Raw genomic sequence first — 20,742 nt, forward strand, 5'->3', positions numbered from 1 at the left:
CCTACCCAAGCTAGTCAAAAATAACCTAACCCCCCACCCCCCTTATCGAATCTGCTGACAGTTTAGTTTTCCCCGAAGAATTTGCAAAACGGCTGCCACCTCCGAACGAGCCCTAACATTGATCCTCTCAGGGCGAACTTAATAAGCCTGAGAAACCCGGCCATGCTGCTAACCCACACACCTGATTTCGGGGGCTTCGAGTCCCTCCACGCTAGTAAGATCCGTCTCCAGGCTACCAAGGTGGCAAAGGCCAAAACGTTGGCCTCTCTCTCCCCCTGGACTCCCGGGTCTTCCGACGGTCCATAAACCGGCACCTCTGGACTCAGCGCTACCCTTGTTTTTAGTACCGTAGACCGTGCAAAGCTATATGGACCTGAAGGCTTCATGTTCGATCCCTGGTCTGTGCTTTGTTCACTGATTGGTTTGTTTTGTGGGGGGGGGGGGGGGGGGATCAGTTGGGTTCTACAATTGGCCTCAATGAACCAGGGCAAATAACCGCTTCCTGCCCCTGATCACTGTGGCAACATGTACTTTTGTAAAGATCGAATGCAGGCAATTTAAGCTCTGCTGTGATGGCTTTAACAATTGAATAGCCAATTAATGCCATCTAGATTGATACGAGCCAGCTAGTCTTTTCCTACCTGCCATTGTCCCAAGCCTGTGCAAAGAGCATGCTGTGAACATGCTGTTGGAGGGGTGATGCTCTCTGAGGGAATATAGCCCAGCGAGAGCATGGTGGGTGGGGTGGGGAAACCTAGAATAACCGTTAATGCCAGGGTAATGTGAAGCCTGTAACATGCCTGTTTTAGTTAAATAGACAGTAGGTACTCTGCAGAGAATAATGTACAAGAGGAATATTCCGGTGAGCCAAATAAACTGCTTGGGATGAAAGAGGAAAAGGGGGCTCCGCCATCTCCGTCAGGACATGAGGAAATGGAGAACGTGCATCAACCCTATCTATAAACCCCGCAGCAAGATTGGGTTCCAAATGTCTTTCAGTGGGCAGTCATGATCGCTCTTCAATGATTAATTTATTCATTCATTCCACAGCTTCCAGTGACGCTCTGTAATATTGCACCAGCGTTTTGTTTTTAGCTGACTTTGTTACTGTCGGGTATCAGTTTGATACTTTCTAGCATCCGACAGCAGAGCATTCCATTTCTTAAACGTTATGTATGAATGCATCGCTCAGAACCAGACCGACACCGGTGTTTACATTCCACACAAACTCCCCTCTCACCGTACTTCATTCTGTCCCATCAACATTACAAAGAACATGCAAACAGACAAAATAGTGGCAGAAGTAGGCCATTCGGCCCCTTGAACCTGCTCCGCCATTCAGTTAGATTATGGCTGATCTGTTTGCATTGAGCTGCACATTCCCATCCAGCACCCCTGAAAAGCTTCGAGTCCCTCGCCCAACAGGAATCTATCTGCCGCCTTAAAAATATTCAGTGACCACCCCCGCCCCGCTTCCTCCATCACCTGGGAGGCAGGGAGTTGCAAAGTCGCTCAGCGCTTTGAGAGGAAATAGGTCTGTGTGCGACCCCTAATTTTGAAACCATGCCCCCTAGTTCGGTAGCATCCTGCATTTACCTTGTGAATGCCATTCAGGCTCTTGTATACTTCAATCAAGTCACCCCTCACTCGTCTAGGCTCCAGTGAAAACAAACCCAGTATTTACAACCTAACCTCCGCTTGTTCCAAATGCCAATGTTATAAAACTCCATTGACGTCCTTCTATAAATAAGGAGACCAAAACTGCACACAGTATTCGAGATGCTGTCTCACCAATGCCCTGTATTACTGAAGCATAACGTTCTTACTTTTATGTTCAATTCCTCTCGTAATAAAGGATCGCATTCCATTACCCTTCTTGATTACATGCTGCACCTGAAAACTAACTTTTGTGACTCGTGCAGGAGAACACCTACTGGCCCTCTGCACCTTTGCATGCTGCAGCCGTTCTCTATTTCAGTAATAATCTGGTTTTTTAAAATTCTTCCTGCCAAAGTGAATAACTTGGGGCGGCACATTGCACAGTGCTGCCTCACAGCTCCAGGGTCCCAAGTTCAATTCCGGCCTCGGGTAACTGCCTGTGTGGAGTTTGCGTGTTCTCCCCGTGTCTGTGTGGGTTACCCCGCGGTTTCCTCCGACTATCCAAAGATGTGCAGGTTAGGTGGATTGGCCATGCTAAATTGCCCCTTAGTGTCCAAAGGTTAGGTGGGGGTAGGGTGGAGGCGGGGGCTTAAGTAGGGTGCTCTTTCCAAGGGCAGGTGCAGATTTGATGGGCTGAATGGCCCCTTTCTGCACTGTGATGTCTATGATTCATGTTTTCCCATATTACAGGGGAGGTGGTCGCACCGTGACATTATCACTGGACGAGTAAGTATTGGTAGCATTGTGGATAGCACAATTGCTTCACAGCTCCAGGGTCCCAGGTTCGATTCCGGCTTGGGTCACTGTCTGTGCGGAGTCTGCACATCCTGCCCGTGCCTGCGTGGGTTTCCTCCGGGTGCTCCGGTTTCCTTCCACAGTCCAAAGATGTGCAGGTTAGGTGGATTGGCCATGCTAAATTGCCATAGTGTCCAAAATTGCCCTTAGCGTTGGGTGGGGTTACTGGGTTATGGGGATAGGGTGGGGGTGTGGGTTTGGTCAGGCTGCTCTTTCCAAGAGCTGGTGCAGACACGATGGGCCGAATGGTCTCCTTCTGCACTGTAAATTCTATGATAATACCCAAGGTAATGAAGGCCCTGGATTTAAATCCCATCATTGCAGATGGTGAGATTTGAATTCACAAAAAACACATTTGGAAACAAAAAGATGACCCTGAAACCATGGTCGATTGTCGTAAAAACCCATCTGGTTCACTGATGACCGTTAGGGAAGGAATCTGCCGGCCTGACATGTGACTCCAGATCCACAGCTATGTAATTGACTCTGGAATGTGCTCTGAAATGGTCCAGCAAGCTAATCAAGGGCAATTAGGGACCATAAGACATAGGAGCGGAATTAGGCCACTTGGTCCATCGAGTCTGCTCCGCCATTCAATCATGGCTGATATTTTCTCATCCCCATTACCTGCCTTCTCTGAGGTACGAGTAATAATTGCTGGCCCAGGCAGCGATGCCCTCATTTTTAAAAAAACTGCACGATAGCACAGTGGTCAGCACGGCTGCTTCACAGCGCCAGGTACCCAGGATTGGTTCCCGGCTCGGGTCACTGTCTGTGCGGAGTCTGCACGTTCTCCCCGTGTCTGCGTGGGTTTCCTCCGGGTGCTCCGGTTTCCTCCCGCAGTCCAAAGATGTGCAGGTTAGGTGGATTGGCCATGCTAAATTGCCCTTCGTGTTCAAAAAGGTTAGGTGGGGTTACAGGGATAGGGTGGAGGTGTGGGGTGCTCTTTCCAAGGGCCGGTGCAGACTTGATGGACCGAATGGCCTCCTTTGGCACTGTAAAGTCTATAAAAACGCCATCTGCCAAAGTTTTTGCACACTCAACCTATCTATATCCATCTGCAAAATCCATTTGCTGTCTCCACAACATACTTTCCCATCGACCATTGTGTTTGCAAATTTAGCTACCGTGCCTTTGCTCCCTTCCTCCAAGTCATTGATGTAAATTGTGAGAAGTTGAGGCCCCAGCACAGATCCCTGCGAGACTCCACTCATCAGATTCTGCCAGTCAGACAAAGACCCATTTAGGAATGCTCTGTTTCCTGCCAGGCAGCGAATCTTCAGTCTAGGTAATATGTTGCCCCCTGCACCATGAGCTCTTTTGTTTGATGTTTTGCCTTTAACGTGGCATTTCTGCAAACCCAGTACAGTACATCTACCACAGCCCCTCTATCCACAGCACATGTTACACCTTAAAAATACCTCTTCTTGGTTAAACATGATTTCTCTTTCATAAAACCATGCTGACTCTTGCCTTGAGCTTGTCTGAGAGCCGAGCTGTAACCTCTTTAATGATCGATTCTAACACCTTCCACACGACAGATCTCAAGCTAACTGGCCTCTAGTTTCCGGTTTTCTGCCTCCCTCCCTTCCTGAATAGATGGGTTAGATTTGCTACTTTGCAGTCTGATGGAACCTTTGGAATTTGGAATTTTGGAAAATTAACACACTATCTCATTAGCTGCCTCCAAGACCCGGGGATGATGTCCATCAGGACCCGAAGAGTTGTCAGCATACAGCTCCCATCAGTTTGCCCAGTGCTGCTTCCTTAGTGATTGTAATTTCCAGTTCCTCCTCCTCCCCACCCCCAGCTCCTGATTTAATGCTATTACTGGCATGTGTATTTTCTATAGTGAAGTCAGAAGCAAAACATTTGTTTATTTCATCTGCCGTCGCCTTGTTATCTATTATTAACACCCCATTTTTACTCCAACCAAGATTCACTTTACTTTCTTTTCCTGTTTAAACACCTGCACAACATCGTGGGCCGAAGGGCCTGTTCTGTGCTGTATTTTCTATGTTCTATGTTCTGTAGAAACTTCTGCCCCATCAAGATACTCCAATTCCTTTCTCCCTTGCCTACTTAACCATCTCTTTTTTGGTATTTCTAGAACCGGGTACAACGTTGCAACTTGAGTGCTTTGTAATTTTGATGTGAATAATATTTTTTTTAATGTTTCCAGTTAAGGGGCAATTTAGCGTGGCCAATCCACCTACCCTGCACATCTTTGGGTTGTGGGGGTGAGACCCACGCAGACACGGCGAGAATGTGCAAACTCCACACGGACAGTGACCCGGGTTCGGGATCAAACCCGGGTCCTCGGCGCCGTGAAGCATCAGTGCTAAGCACTTCATGAGTATAATGGTGGTTAAGGCCTGGTCTAATCCATGAGTTTAAATCCGACTACAGAAGGTGGAGAGATTAAATTTAGTTAATTAAATAAATCTGGAATATAATGCTACTGTCGTTAATGGCGAGCAAGCAACTGCCAGATTGTTGTAAACAATCCATCAGGTTTACTGTCTTTTCCTGAATGAAATCCAGGTGACTTCAGAATTATAACTATTGTCATTGACCTTTTAACTGCCCAGCCAGTCACTCAGTAACAGGTAATTCAAGATGGACAATAAATCCTGGCCAGGATTCCCATGCTCTGAGCAAATTATACAAATAACTCTTTAAGTAGCCCAAACTACCACATCATGTAAGAATGAGTTGGTTAAACCATTGATATAGTTACAATAGCATCAGTAGATAGAATTTGAACACCAGGGGGAGATAGTGGTGTAGCGGTTACGTCACTGGGCTAGAAATGCAGAGGACCCACCACATGTTCAATGAAATAAACCTGCAACTGAAAGCTCGTCTCGGTAATGGTGACCATGAAACTGCCAATGATTGTCGTCTCGCCAGAACCCATCTGGTTCACGAATGTCATTTAGAAAAGGAAATCTCCTGTCCTTGCTTGGTCTGACCACGTGTGACTCCAGACCCACAGTAATGGGCGGCAGGGTAGCACAGTGGGTAGCACTGTTGCTTCACAGCGCCAGGGTCCCAGGTTTGATTCCCGGCTTGGGTCACTGTCTGTGTGGAGTCTGCACGTTCTCCCCGTGTCTGCGTGGGTTTCCTCCGGTTTCCTCCCACAAGACCTGAAAGACGTGCTGTTAGGTGAATTGGACAATGGGTACACTGAGGGAGAATTCACAATCAGGCACCGGAGTGTGGCGACTAGGGGCTTTTCACAGTAACTTCATTGCAGTGTTAATGTAAGCCTACTTGTGACAATAAAGATTATTATTATGTGTTTGATTCTTAACTGCCCTCCTGAACAATTTGGTTCAAGTGCACTTAGGAATAAGCAACAAACGTGAACTTTCTCAACAATGCCCGCACCACATGTAAGAAAAAATAATTTCAGAACTAAACGCATCTTTCTTTTTACCTCAACTACTGCTGTGGAAGCGCATTTCACATTCTAACTTCTCGGTTAAAAATGTTTCTCCTGAATTCCCTGTTGGATTTGTACATTACTATCTCCTGTTTATGGCTCCTAAATTTGATCTCTCCGACCCTGGGGAACATCTTTCCTATATCTATCCTAATGAGCTGAGATGTTTTACATCCTCCTTCCTCCCAGGCCAGAAGCAGTGGAATGCACGAGGATACCATGCAAATTTGAGAGTCCAGGGCAAGTCCTAAAAATCCATTTTCAGAATGGCAGCCAAGATGTGTAGTCCTTAATGTATCTGGCAGGCTTCTCTATCTTTAATCTTCAATTTTCAGAAAGGTAATAGGGTTGCTAGAATGATTTGCAATCTACAGTGGGCTTATTGTACCTTTTGTGAGGGTTTTAGAACACCTTGATCACCAGTACTGGTCAATGGGGAAGGTATTTCAAGTGTGGTTAACATACAGTGAGCTGATGTTGGTGCATTGCACTGCATTTTCTTTTTAGCCCTTTACTTGGGGCAGACATATAAATTAGTGCTGCATTTTTCACAGATTGTATTGCGGTAAATATAATAACAAACCCCTTGCTTCCAGTGGTTGAATAGTTTACTGCACTTATTGTTGAGGCTCAAACATGAGTAATGCTCACAGAAGCGTGGTGCCAGAGGGCAGTTGTGAAATAAACCTTGCTGTATGTTACCTACTTTGAGAGAGCATAGATGGGCAGAACAGCATTGTGAACTTCTTATGAACTCAGACCTTGCTTGTGTCACAACCTTGTGAGCACAGGCCTTTCAATTCTATTATTTGCAACATTAAAGTAATGTACACCAGTTTATGGAGTCTATTGTTCCAGTGAGTCCAATAAACTCTTTAAACAGCCCAAGCTCTCACTTTTGCTGAGGATGTGCTGCTTAGGCGCTTAGAATCCCTACAGTGCATAAGGAGGCCATTTGGCCCATCGAGTCTACACAGACTCTCTGAAAAAGCACTCTGCCTAGGCCCACACCCCCACCCTATCCCCGTAACCCCTTGCATTGATCATGGTCAATCCATCTAACCTGCGCATCATTTGGATTCGTGGCAGAGTATATCAACCACTTTAGTAGATAGGAGAGAAACATCAGAGGCGAGTTGGATATGACACTTAGAAGCTGATTGCATCTTTTGATGTATGTCAATAGATGAATAATTCTACAGAAATATAGGTAATAACGTATAAATGGGCCTCTCTGCCAATGCGTAATAAACCGTACAACGCAAGAAGATCCCAACTCCAGTTCTTGGCCTGTGCTGAATTAGCTTGTCTGAAACATAACAGTAATGTTGCTCGGGAGCTAGAGAATTCTGTCCGAGTTCCTGCTCCTTACTGTACTTCTGTGGATATTTGCCTTTGGTTCCCTGCATGTGGAGATCTGTTCCTCAAAGTGATCACCCTTTACTTGAAGACTTCCCTACCATCGGTCCTAAATTTACTCTCCAGTGACAGCATTGTGCATCCAAATAGTGTCTTTAATGTAAAAAACTGTCCGATGGCACTTCATGGAGACGTAATCTGACAAGAACTGGACAGAGATGTTGAGAGGGGTGTGCGTAGCGGAGGGGAGCGGGGGAGGAGGCAGATGAGTGGGTCGATGTGTGAGATGGGCCAAGACTGTTTTTGGAAACCTTCTCTGAATGAGGATAGACAGGAGGCACGCCTGGAAAGCATTGGAATAGTTGAGTCTGGAGATGAAAAATGAATGGATGAGGTTTCAGCAGCAGCTGGGCCAACGCTCTTAACGTGAGTGGCAAACCTGTCTCCTCTGTCTTGATTGGGTTAAACTGCAGCCAGCCTTCAGTATTTACAAACAGTACTTCTAATGGACAACTTTTCACAGTAGCTCCACTGCAGTGTTAATGTAAGCCTACTTGTGACAATAAAGATTATTGTTTTTAAAAAGTACAAAGGCGCTGCTGCCACACCTATAAACCTCTTCAATTGATATCTTAAACTGTTGGTGTAAGTTACTGTAACATTCTTGTGTCACACCCAACAAACCTACGCTGTGGCTTTCTGAAAAATATACACATCTAGCTATGTATTGCAGGCAATAATGACATGGAAAACCTTTATTTTTGTCGACAGTAATCTTTTATGTTCCTGACAACATACGGGTTCTATACAATTAAAATGAAGAAACCTGTGAGAAATTATTGAAATGCTGTAATTTGTCTCTTGTATGTACGTGTGCGCTCACGATGAATGTCACTTGACTTGGACTCGCTTTAAGCTTCACTCAGCATAGGAGAAATCTTCTTTTCTCTTTTCCCTCACCCCACCCCTCGGGCCCCTCTAACTTTTCTGCCACAATAACTGTTCTGAGATTGACTGACATTGGTGTCAGCTGCCTGATGTGGATTAGCATCCCGGGCTGCATGGTGGCGCAGTGGTTAGCGCTGCTGCCTCACGGCGCTGAGGATCCGGGTTCGATCCCAGCCCCGGTCACTGTCCGTGTGGAGTTTGCACATTCTCCCCGTGTCTGCGTGGGTCTCACCCTCACAACCCAAAGATGTGCAGAGTAGGTGGATTGGCCACGCTAAATTGCCCCTTAATTGGAAGCAAATAATTGGGTACTGTAAAAAAATTTTAATGGATTAATATCCCATAATTTCCAGTGATGAATGCACCAATGCTGAGCTGAGCATTGGTGAAGGTGGGATAAGCTTTTGGGGTGATGGCCACAGTGGTTGAAAAGCTGGTGGTGTTCCTCACCCAGATTATACCACATGAAAAGTAGCCATTGAGTCATAATACTGACGGTGCCTGTGGTTCCTGAAGAGGGGAGAAGGTAACAACTTGTTGACAAAAAGTAGATTTTACATTTCGGCTAAGTTGCTGATATAACTTGTGGCTGCTTATCATTCACTTCAGCAGCAATTGGTTTATTCAGCCACCAATGCAGATCTGTACTGTGCACACGAGGGGCTGAAATACAACAGGTGCTGCATTGTGCTGCAGCTGCTGGCTTAATTAAATATTTAGAGAGTATGGGGAGAGCGATTGTACTGAATTGTACAAATTAGCTGAAAGTTTTATTTAATAAATTTAGTGTACCCAATTCATTTTTTCCCAATTAAGCGGGCAATTTAGCGTGGCCAATCCACCTAACCTGCACATCTTTGGGTTGTGAGGGCGAAGCCCACACAAACACTGGGAGAACGTGCAAAACTCCACACGGACAGTGACCCAGAGCCGGGATCGAACCTGGGATCTCAGCGCCGTGAGGCAGCAGGGCTAACCCACTGCGCCACCATGCTGCCCCCAATTAGCTGAAAGGTTAACCAGTATTGAAGGGTAGGGGAGATGGTTTCAAGGGACACCTTGAGCCCTTTTTACTGTCTGTTTGACACTGTACCATACTCCGCACACTGGTGCAAGAACAATTTGAAACTTCATGCTCCAGTGAGACCTCACTCTTCACTCACTCACTCTTCACTCACTCACTCTTCACTCACTCACTCTTCACTCACTCACTCTTCACTCACTCACTCTTCACTCACTCACTCTTCACTCACTCACTCTTCACTCACTCACTCTTCACTCACTCACTCTTCACTCACTCACTCTTCACTCACTCACTCTTCACTCACTCACTCTTCACTCACTCACTCTTCACTCACTCACTCTTCACTCACTCACTCTTCACTCACTCACTCTTCACTCACTCACTCTTCACTCACTCACTCTTCACTCACTCACTCTTCACTCACTCACTCTTCACTCACTCACTCTTCACTCACTCACACTCTTCACTCACTCACACTCTTCACTCACTCACTCTTCACTCACTCACTCTTCACTCACCCACTCTTCACTCACCCACTCTTCACTCACCCACTCTTCACTCACCCACTCTTCACTCACACCACTCTTCACTCACACCACTCTTCACTCACACCACTCTTCACTCACACTACTCACTCACTCACACTACTCACTCACTCACACTACTCACTCACTCTCACTACTCACTCTCACTACTCACTCTCTCTCTCTCTCCACACATTATTGTGAGTGAGTTTGCATGGACTGATGGGTTGGGTTTTTTCCCCTCTGAAGGGATATCATTGCAAATCAAGAGATCTATTGGGAATAGGAAGGTCACCCAGTACTGATGCTGTATTGGCATGTGTGAGACCACTTGAGTTACTTGGGTAGTGGTTTATCATTTCAGCTGATGGTTAGCGAAGTGCAAACCAGGAAGATTAAAACTGTTCTTCATGATTTTCCGCAATGCAGGAATACCACGCTCTGGTGCACATTGGGAACAAACTGTTCTCTGCTGTGGCTATCAGAAAGAAAACAATCTCACGAGGGGTCATTCTGAACAGTTTGGCTCGATTGCTAATTTGGCGAGAGCTTCAAAGTATTGAGATCAAGCCCTTGAAACATAATTTCAAAGTGAACTTTCAAGGTATTAGAGGGTGGGAGTTGTACAAAGACTGTGTACTGTGGTGAGGTACGGGATTGCAGCACTATAGATGGTTTGATGTGCTGGGGTGCTGATGGCTTCCGAGGCCGCCATTTCCAAATCGTCTGAATTGTCAACACCAGGAGGAAGCATTAGAAAGGAAATAGCCCTCGGCTGCTCTTAGGATTCCTAATAACTGGTTCTGCAAAGTGCCTCCCTCGCCCTCTGTCCTGATCACAGGGCGAAACAAAGGTTTTATTTCATGTGAGTTATTTCATAACCAGCTTGGAATTTCCATTGAATTCAGTAAATGTGTTGTATTGTGCAATAGAATTTGTTCATGAAGAGTTGTCAACCAGCCTTGGCATCAAGGTGATGGAAAAGGAATGCAGTACTGGAGAGTGGCCTAGTCTCAGGTTAGGAATGCAGTACTGGAGAGTGGCCTAGTCTCAGGTTAGGAATGCAGTACTGGAGAGAGGCCTAGTCTCAGGTTAGGAATGCAGTACTGGAGAGTGGCCTAGTCTCAGGTTAGGAATGCAGTACTGGAGAGTGGCCTAGTCTCAGGTTAGGAATGCAGTACTGGAGAGTGGCCTAGTCTCAGGTTAGGAATGCAGTACTGGAGAGTGGCCTAGTCTCAGGTTAGGAATGCAGTACTGGAGAGTGGCCTAGTCTCAGGTTAGGAATGCAGTACTGGAGAGTGGCCTAGTCTCAGTAGATAGCAGTTATCAATCTATCAGACATTTGTCCTGTGTTTTATGAAATTGGCTGAGCTCTTGGGATAGATTTGAGTGGGCGGCACAGCGGTTAGCGCTGCTGCTTCACACGCCTAGCGCTGCTGCTTCACAGCACCAGGGACCCGGATTCGATCCCGGCCTTGGGTGACTGTGTGGAGTCTGCACGGTCTCTCCGTGTCAGTGTGGGTTTCCTCTGGGCACCCTGGTTTCCTTCCACAGCCCAAAGATGTGCAGGTTAGGTGGGGTAATGGGGATAGGGCAGGGGAATGGACAAGATGGGGTGATCTTTCGGAGGGTCGTTGCAGACTCCTTCTGCACTGTAGGGATTCTATGGATCTATAATTGGTCTGGTCATTGCTGGCTTGATAAGTACTTCCTAATCTAATTTTAAAACATTTTGTTATCATTTTTTAAATTTAGAGTATCCAATTCATTTTTTCCAATTAAGGGGCAATTTAGTGTGGCCAATCCACCTACCCTGCACATCTTTGGGTTGTGGGGGCGAAACCCACGCAAACACTGGGAGAATGTGCAAACTCCACACGGACAGTGACCCAGAGCCGGGATCGAACCTGGGACCTTGGCGCCATGAGGCTGCAGTGCTACCTACTGTGCCACCGTGCTGCCCTCTTCCTAACCCTAAATGACTTCCTGTGTAGGAATGTTTCCTTGAGATATAAACCTGCTGTCTAGCCATATGATACATTACACAAAGGTTAAATGATCCACTTGCAATAAAAATAAATGGATTTAAGTGTGTTTAACACTATAAATGATCGGGTCCAACTTTTATGAGTCAGATTTATGGAAGTTTGGCTTTCTTGACCATGTAGTGTACAACAGAGTCTGCCAGGTGTGGTGATATGCATCACTGTATATACACAAGGGGTTAATATAAATGCACTACAACTAAGTAACCACTAGAGGGAGCACAGATGTCATGACATGCAAACATACAGCCAATGGGTCATTACAACAGGACACAACCAATGGGTAATCAGGACACCCAGAGGTGGCATTACCACAAGGAGGCACTTCACAACCCATATAAAAGGACAGGGCACACATGCTCTGCCTCTTTCCACGGACAGACATCGAGTGAGTACATCGGGGTTGATCAGCAGCATCACACCCAGCACGTGGCTTAGAGCAGGCTGGAGAAGATAGATTGAGTTACTACAGTTAGATTAGCAGGGAGTCGAACTCATTTAAGAACTGTGTTAATAGTTCAATAAACACGTTGAACTCATTTCATAGTCTGGAGCTTCCTTTGTCAAAGCGTACATCAAGGAAGCAGCTTATGCCACACGAAGCAGCATAACACAACACCAGGGAGCAGGACGTGCATTTTTGGAAGGCTCCCTGATTTTCCTGTTTTCGCTGCTCCCAACACCAGGGGAATTTACTCACTCCACCAGCCCCTAAAGGTGCTTGTTCCTTGCAAGGACATTGTTCTGTAGCAGTTGTTCCTTGGCAGCTGTATGCTGTCTGATGTCTTAACCAGCGGCTGTGTGTGTGGGAGGGTTGGCAGAATATCTGACAGTGCGGTAACTCTGGCCTAGTCCTCCAACGAGAAAGCCGGACTTGTATTTATATTTTTCCTCGGGAAGGGTTACTCAGCATTTGAAAATGAGCAGTAAATTTGCACACTGTTGAATCCCACCTGTAATGTTGGGTAATAACCAAATCATTTGTTTTAAGTGATGTTGGTTGAGGGAAATATATTGTCCAGAATGCCAGGGAAGAGCTCCCTGCTCTCTGAAATGAAACTTTGGGTATTGCGTTCCCCTGCGAGGCCAGAAGGGGCCTCCACTTAATGCTTCCTCCAAAAGATGTTATGTCAGACGCAGCAGTGCCACTTCCAGTCAATCTGCATTATGTGCTCCAGTCCCTGGAGTGGCATTTCATTCCAAATTTTTCTGACTTGGAGGCAAGAGTACTACCATTGAGCCAAGGCTCCTAGCCTAAGACAAAAGATATTAGATCCTTTTCTTAATTGAGCACATGTCAGGAGCAGTATGGTGTCGAGTAAAGCTCCTCCTACGTGGCACTAACCTGAAGTACTCTCTGAGCACTTAGCGCTGCAGCACTGTGACATTTCTCACAGCAGCCATCTGTGAGCTTGTCAGTGAACTGTGTAATGTTGTGCTGTTTGTCCCCCGCAACTGTTTTAGAGGCGTCCAACACCATTTCAAGCCAGTGGCAAGAGCCTGTCTGTATGGGCCGCCTTGGAATCTGGCCTTGAAAATGAAGGCTGATGTCTACCCCACTGAATTATCCGAACCCTTTTTAGGTGTTAACATGTTTTGAATCCAACACAAGAACACAGGATGCTGGAAGAAACGCAGCAGGTCTGGCAGCATCAGTAGGGAATGAAACAGAATTAACTTTTCGTGTCTGTTTGGCTCTTCCTCAGAACTAAAGAGAGGGAGAAATGTGTTGGGTAATAAAGTGTAGCTGTGGGAGACTGCAACAAGATGTAGCAACTTTAAGAACAAAAACAAATGGCCTGGTCTGGGAGGGGGACGGGGGTTGCATTGAGGCAATACGTAGATGGGCTATTGTGTTTGACAAGATCAGCCTAGTTACAACAGCACTACTACATTCGTCCTATATAGTCTCTTGGAAATGCTGTTAATTTGCTTAGCCTCCGACCACGAGATAACTAGGTTGAATTAACAGACTGCGGCTCTTCTCTGTAGCACGGGTAGCCTAACGGAGGGTCGGATAGATGTGGAGAGGGTGTTTGCACTATTCAGGAGATCAGAACAAGGGGCCATAAATGTAAGATTGTTGCTAATACATTCAGTGGTGAATTTGGGAGAAACCTTTTATCCAGAGAGGGGAAAGCAATAGAAGAATGTACTGCTAGGGTGAAATGCAGTAAAGGGAATATGATAAATTGTGCAGCGCATAAAGAGTGTTGAATATATTTTTTGCCCTGTGTAAATTCTACGCAGGTTAACCATTCAAGTTGAGCACTTTATACCAGTAGAATGGTGTTTGTTATCTTTTGCTGACTTGGCTGATCTTCGAATAAGGGCTGACTAAATTTTTTAATTTTGTTATGCTCTTCAGGAATGTTTGCCTGCGTCCAGATGTGTCAACATGATCTCCCCAGGAGATCGGACCTGGTTCAACCTCTAGAAATCTCCTCAGTCCGTGAGTACTAGAATACTGGGCGTTGTGCTATTTGGATGTGAGGCAACCATGAATGGTGATGAGAGGGGGCTCCCTGCTCCCCAAAGGACATCCACTCTGACCAGAAGCAGCAGCAATGCATCATCAAAACCCACCAATACGCGCCAGGTAGGAGGTCCTCACATCCCTTCCCTGCTTTTTCTTCTTTTCTTAACATGGCCATACTTTTTGACTTCAACGAGAAATACCACGGAAGAAAAGAACTGGGAAGAAAAATTGAAAATGCCTGAGTTCCAAAATCTGAAAAGCGAGAAGGCAGGTTAATGTGATGGGCAGAGAACTTTTGTCCAAATTCATTTCTAGCCAAGACTTGCTACCCAACATGCTAACCAATGTTTCTGACAGTCAGACTATGTTTCTCCATTTTCTTTTGGCTATTATTGATTCTTTTGCCCTCATGAAAAAGTATGGCATGTTTTGCAGCAATGCTGAAAGTAATTACACTAACTCTCTCTTCCCTCCTGTTATCCATGACAACAGAATGGATGGAGGATTGTGATGGATCTGTACTTTTGTTAATATATTTATGTGTCGCCGCACTATATGTTAATCTTACAGAACCCGAGACTGAGCTTCTTGGGTGAAGTCAAGTATAGCTTTATTTATGTCAGTTTTAAAGTCTACTGATCAAGTCAAATTTTATGCGAGTACAGAATCTAGAAAGTTGTTTGTCCAACGCAAATACAGATGGTTGAGTTGAATTCAAAATACAATTCAGCTCGTGGTAATTTCTTCAGATCAAAATGCACAATACAAAATTGAAATTAAAGAAAATGCAAGTTGCTTGCAAAGCAAAGTTTAAAAATAGGTTTCAAAGGTTAGGTTAAAGATGAATTCAGATAGAGAGAGAGAGAGAGAGATGAGAGCTGATTTTGGAGAGCGCAAAAAAGGTTCTCTCTCGGTCTCATAAGGAAATCATAATCTTTTGAGGTGCTGTCCCCTTTCTGACTGTGATTGGGTTAAAGTAATTATAATTCATCTAATTGACCAAAATGTCTGTCTGTCAAGTTTTAAGAGATAATATGGCAATGGAAAACTTCTCTATGTTTCCATAATATGGTGTGATCGAACCACCTGTTTCCCACCATGTTTTCTACAGGTGGAATGTTTGCCCAGTAATGATAACAATGAGTCTATTCTGCAACGTGGGTAGTCAGTTTGAATACTGACTTCCTTATCAGATCTTTCCCCATGCTCTGAACATTCTCTGCTGTCATGGCTAATATGATTTTTAATAGTATAATGTCACTAAGTCATTTCTTCCCTTAAACTTTTATATTCTAAAGAAAAGTAGGTTTCCATCAGACTGGAACAATTTAATAGAAGAGTTGTCATTGGCATTGTTGGATTCTGGAGTGGCAGATGCATAAAGTTTGGTGATGCTGATGGACGTGCTCACCTTTTAGTGCCGCACATTACCATCATGTACTGGAAGTGTCATTGCAACTGAGCGCTTTGCTTGTTCCTGGATGAAACAGGGATTCGTTGCTCAATGAGTAAATGATGGGTGCCACCCAATAGTCCCCCCCCATCTCTCCCTCAAATGCAGAACTAAGTCAATTCACAGTGGCTTCAATGTTCCTCTATTTATGGAGCAGATCTTTCTTTTCATCCCCAGTGTTAGAGAAGAACAGGCTGTCATCTGTCTTTTCAGATGCAAGACAGTTAACGATCAGTTCCTTTCAGAATGGGAGACTTTGCACTTGGGGTGATGCCAAACTTTGGATATGTAGCCCTTTTGTCCCAGCGTGTAGGCCGAGGCAAAGAGTGCTGGTAAAGTAAAAGCAAAGTACTGGAGATTTGGAAATAAAAGCAGAAAGTGCTGGAAAAACCCAGCCGCAGAGATACCTTTCCAATCTGAATGTGACTCTCCATTGGGGCTGAAGAGAGGTAGGAATGGGATGGGTTTATGCTGCTAAAAAGGTGGGGGAGAGGCAGGTGGAGCAAAAGAGCAGGTCAGGGGTAGGTTAGAGGGCAGAGAAGATTAAATACTAAAGATGTCATGGAACAAAAGGCAAAGGGAGTGGTAATGATGTCACTTAAAAAAAAAAAAAACCACAGCATTGCTGAAGAATGTTAGTAGGCGGTAGCGTAGTGGTATTGTCTCTGGACTAGTAAACCAGAAACCCAGGGTAATGCTTTGGGGACGCGGGTTCGAATCCCGCCACGGCAGGATTGGATAGGTAACAATAAAAATCTGGAATTAGGGGGCAGCACGGTGGTGCAATGGATTAGCACTGCCGCCTCACGGCGCTGAGGTCCCAGTTTCAATCCCGGCTCTGGGTCACTGTCCGTGTGGAGTTTGCACATTCTCCTTGTGTTTGCGTGGGCCCACAACCCAAAGGATGTGCAGGGTAGGTGGATTGGCCACGCTAAATTGCCCCTTGATTGGAAAAAATTAATTGGGTACTCTAAACTTATATGTAAAAAACAAATCTGCAATTAAAAGTCCATGAAACCATTGCCGATTGCCATAAAAACCTGTCTGGTTCACTAATGTCCTTTAGGAAAGGAAACCTGTCGTCCTTACCTGGTCTGGCCTACATGTAACTCCAGACCCACAGCAATGTGATTGACTCTTAACTGCTCCCTCGAGGGTAATTAGGGATGGGCAAAATTGCTGGCCCAGCCAGCGACGCCCACGCCCATGAACAAATTGTTTTTTAAAAAGCTGTTTGGCTAGTGGGGGCATCTTCGCGGTCCCTGCTGAGACATCAGGAAAGGACATCTGCTTTGTAATGTTTGCTATGCAGGGTGTTGTTTATACAGCAGATACTCTTACTCAAATTCCTATGACATTGAAATGTTCTCGAAGGATATTTTGTTGGTCTGAACTATAGCCCAGCAAAGGGCCGTATCTTGATTGATTTTGTCTCATCCCAAAATAGGAGGAAATGAAGCAGCCAAGGCTTTCGGCCAAGTTAGGAAAATGTAACAAAAGCTAAGTGCACAGACTGCTATGTTTCTCAAGTGTTGTCTCTTGCGTTTCAGAACTCCGAGAACTGGGAGGTGATGGAGGAGCCATTGGAGAACAGGCGTGCTTCACTGGATCTCGAGAGGCAGGAAGGATACCTGTTGAAGAAGAGGAAATGGCCTTTGAAAGGCTGGCACAAGGTTACGGTCCTATTGTTTCTTCCAAACGATGTGCTGCTAAGCTCCCCGTCCTCCTCTACCTCCTTAATCCTTATTTTAAAATTTCCCCAATGAAATTTCCCCACTCTTTGAGTCACCTATTTAACGTTCCTACTTTGTCTGCGAGAGTAGGATTTCTGGCTGACCTTCTATTTTTTTATCCGCCATAAATCTTCAAATAGATTCCCTACAGTGCACAAGGAGGCCATTGGAGTCTGCACCGACCCTCTGAAAGAGCACCCTAACTAGGCCCACTCCCCATAACCCCGCCTTGGACACCAAGGGGCAATTTATCATGGTCAATCCACCTAACCTGCCCATTTTTTGAATTGTGGGAGGAAACCGGAGCACCCGGAGGAAACCCACACAGCCATTGGGAGAACTCCACAGCCAATCAGGGTTGAAATCAAACGCGGGTCCCTGCCGCTGTAGGGCAGCAGTGCTAACCACTGTGCCGCCGCTTGGTAATCTCTGCTGTTCATGTCCTTACTCGCAATGAGCCCTAGTCACCCATGACCCCGAGCTTGCTGACCTGCGTTGACTTCCATTTCATTTTAAAACTCACATCCTTCTTATCAATTCCCTTCCTGGCTTTATCCTTCCTTAACCATTAATCTCCTCCAGCCCACAGTTCTCAGAGATACCCGCAATGGTTTCTTTCTGGCCTCTTGGAACATGGCTGACTTTAATTGCTCCACCATTGGTAACATCGTCATCAGCTGCTGGGGTCCCAAACTCTGGAATTCCTCCCCACCTTCTCTTTCCTCATTTTTTTTTTTTAAAGATGTTCCTTTTAAAAGCCGCCTCTTTGTCCAAATGTTTGGTCAGTTACTCCAATATTTCCCCATGTGGTTTGGTGTCAAATGTTGTTGATGCCCCTGGGAAGCACCTTGAAGCATTTTATTCTGTTAAAGGTGCTACGTTTGATGCAAGCCCTAACAGTAGTAGTGTAGCCCAAGATGGAGGATTCTCCATTGATACTGTTGATGGTAAAGCAATAGGGGGCTGGTTTAGCTCACTTAGCTGGACAGCTGGTTCATGATGCAAAGCGAGGCCAGCAGCGTGTGCTCATTCCCCGTACCGGCTAAAGTTATTCATGAACCTTGCCCCTCACCTGAGGCGTGGAGACCTTCAGGTTAAATCACCACCAGTCAGCCTTACCCCTCAAAGAGAAAAGCAGCCTCTGTTTGTCTGGGACTGTGGCGACTTTACCTTACTTTTACCTTGTAAAGCAATGCTGGTTGCAATGGCGTTTTATTTTTCCAGGTCCTGGCTTTTTTGTTAGCTCAGTCTGCTATAGCGAAGCTTGGCTGTTCAGTATTGTAGATGAGAACTAGTCAAACTCATGGGGAGATGGTTAAAATTGAACATCGGTGAGTAAGGGGTTTGACTTTAAACCTTCCAAATGGGAGTTAGAGCAACTGAGCTCCCCTTTCCTCTGTATTCTTCTGTCCACTGTTATTTTAACACATTTTAATTGTGCTGTTACAGATTGGTTCCTGGGACGATTTGATTTATTTCATTTGTTAGATGTTAACTACAAACGTTTCTCAACCTAAGGGAACTTCAGGTTAGAGAACCCCAGGGTGCTACGGTAGCACAGTGGTTAGCACTGTTGCTTCACAGCGCCAGGGTCCCAGGTTCAATACCCGGCTTGGGTCACTGTCTGTGCGGAGTCTGTACGTTCTCCCCGTGTGTGCGTGGGTTTCCTCCGGGTACTCCGGTTTCCTCCCACAGTCCAAAGATGTGCAGGTTAGGTGAATTGGACATTCCGAATTCTCCCTCCGTGTACCCGAACAGGTGCCGGAATGTGGCGACATGGGGATTTTCACAGTAACTTCATTGCAGTGACGCTAATAAAGATTAAAATATCTTGGCCACTGAAGAAAGAAATCATCATTGAGAGATTGTGGACTCGACTGGAGTAGGATTTTGTTCAACCTCCATCCCTTGTGATGGTCAGGAAGAAGGACACAATGACCAATGTAGTACTGAGTAACACCGACCAGCAAAGGTCCATATTTAACTTCTGGAATAGTTTACTGTCTCGACAAACCAGGAGTCAGAGTTGCTACAAATAGCCCCTCTAATTCTGCATCAAAAGGGACTGGGGGTGCATTCGCAGTGTATCGCAATGGGGAGAGGCGGGTGTTGGAGGTGTAATTAGCTAAGGTTCCCATTCCTAACAATTCGTTATGAGTCCAGCTGGAAGCTGTGACTGGCATGAGTAGACCCAGTGTCTTGTCTTGGCTGTGACATGTTCCACTGTTAAACAATTCATCATTCACTGTCCACCTTCACATAGAGCGTATGCGCACATAGGTGAGGTACCTGGGTGGCTGTAATTACCTGTGGGGCTATATCCCGGCAGGAGTTGCCACTTTAAGTCAAGGAAGGTAAAGTATGAAGGGAAGCTTTATTTACAAATGGAAAAATTAGAAAAATGTCCTTTTCTTATCATTTCAGAGATATTTTATCTTGGAAAAGGGGATTCTCAAGTATGCCAAGACTCAGCAAGATGTAAGTTCCTTTGTCTGGCTTATGCAGACAGATTTTTTCAAATGAATAAGAACTGGGCTGCTGTGTGGTAGCCCGAACCCGTGGTAACCCTAACTCTTGTGAACATCACAGATTCTCAGAGGGAAGCTCCATGGCTCCATCAACATTGGCCTTTCCGTTATGTCCATCAATAAGAAATCCAAACGCATTGATTTAGACGCCGAGGAGAACCTTTATCACCTGAAGGTAAAATAATGTTTTTTTTTAACCTACTCGGGCTCTGCAATACGTGAAGTTGTTGTAGTTGGAAACTTGTTTTTCTAAATAATTGTCTTTGCGATATGAGTGTTGCTGGTGAGGCTGGCATTCATTGCCCAAGTCTAATTACCTTTGGCAAAGTGATGGCAAACTGCTGCAGTCTATGCGGTATCAGTACACCCATGGTCTAAACCAACTGAGTGGCTTCCTAGGATATTATAGAAGATATTTAAGAGTCAAACACATTGTCAGCACGGTAGCACAAGTGGATAGCACTGTGGCTTCACAGCGCCAGCGTCCCAGGTTCGATTCCCCGCTGGGTCACTGTCTGTGCGGAGTCTGCACGTTCTCCCCGTGTCTGCGTGGGTTTCCTCCGGGTGCTCCGGTTTCCTCCCACAGTCCAAAGACGTGCAGGTTAGGTGGATCGGCTATGATAAATTGGCCTTAGTGACCAAAAACGTTAGAAGGAGTTATTGGGTTACGGGGATGGGATGGAAGTGAGGGCTTAAGTGGGTCGGTGCAGACTCGATGGGCCGAATGGCCTCCTTCTGCACTGTATG

The 20,742-nt window shown here is 45.6% G+C and overlaps 1 protein-coding gene across 2 annotated transcripts in view; it reads left to right on the forward strand.

The window, feature by feature from the left end:
- LOC140398583 (oxysterol-binding protein-related protein 7-like) overlaps positions 1–20,742 on the forward strand; it is a 114,208-nt gene that overhangs the window by 20,546 nt on the left and 72,920 nt on the right. For both annotated transcript variants that reach the window (XM_072487405.1, XM_072487406.1), the window contains exons 2-5: positions 14,171–14,401; positions 17,285–17,407; positions 19,892–19,945; positions 20,057–20,170. In XM_072487405.1, the coding sequence (XP_072343506.1) occupies positions 14,303–14,401; positions 17,285–17,407; positions 19,892–19,945; positions 20,057–20,170 (390 nt within the window). In that variant the 5' untranslated portion in view covers positions 14,171–14,302. The remainder of the gene's footprint in view (positions 1–14,170; positions 14,402–17,284; positions 17,408–19,891; positions 19,946–20,056; positions 20,171–20,742) is intronic.

This window comes from Scyliorhinus torazame, chromosome 21, assembly GCF_047496885.1.
Source record: "Scyliorhinus torazame isolate Kashiwa2021f chromosome 21, sScyTor2.1, whole genome shotgun sequence".
Classification (NCBI taxonomy): Eukaryota; Metazoa; Chordata; class Chondrichthyes; order Carcharhiniformes; family Scyliorhinidae; genus Scyliorhinus; species Scyliorhinus torazame.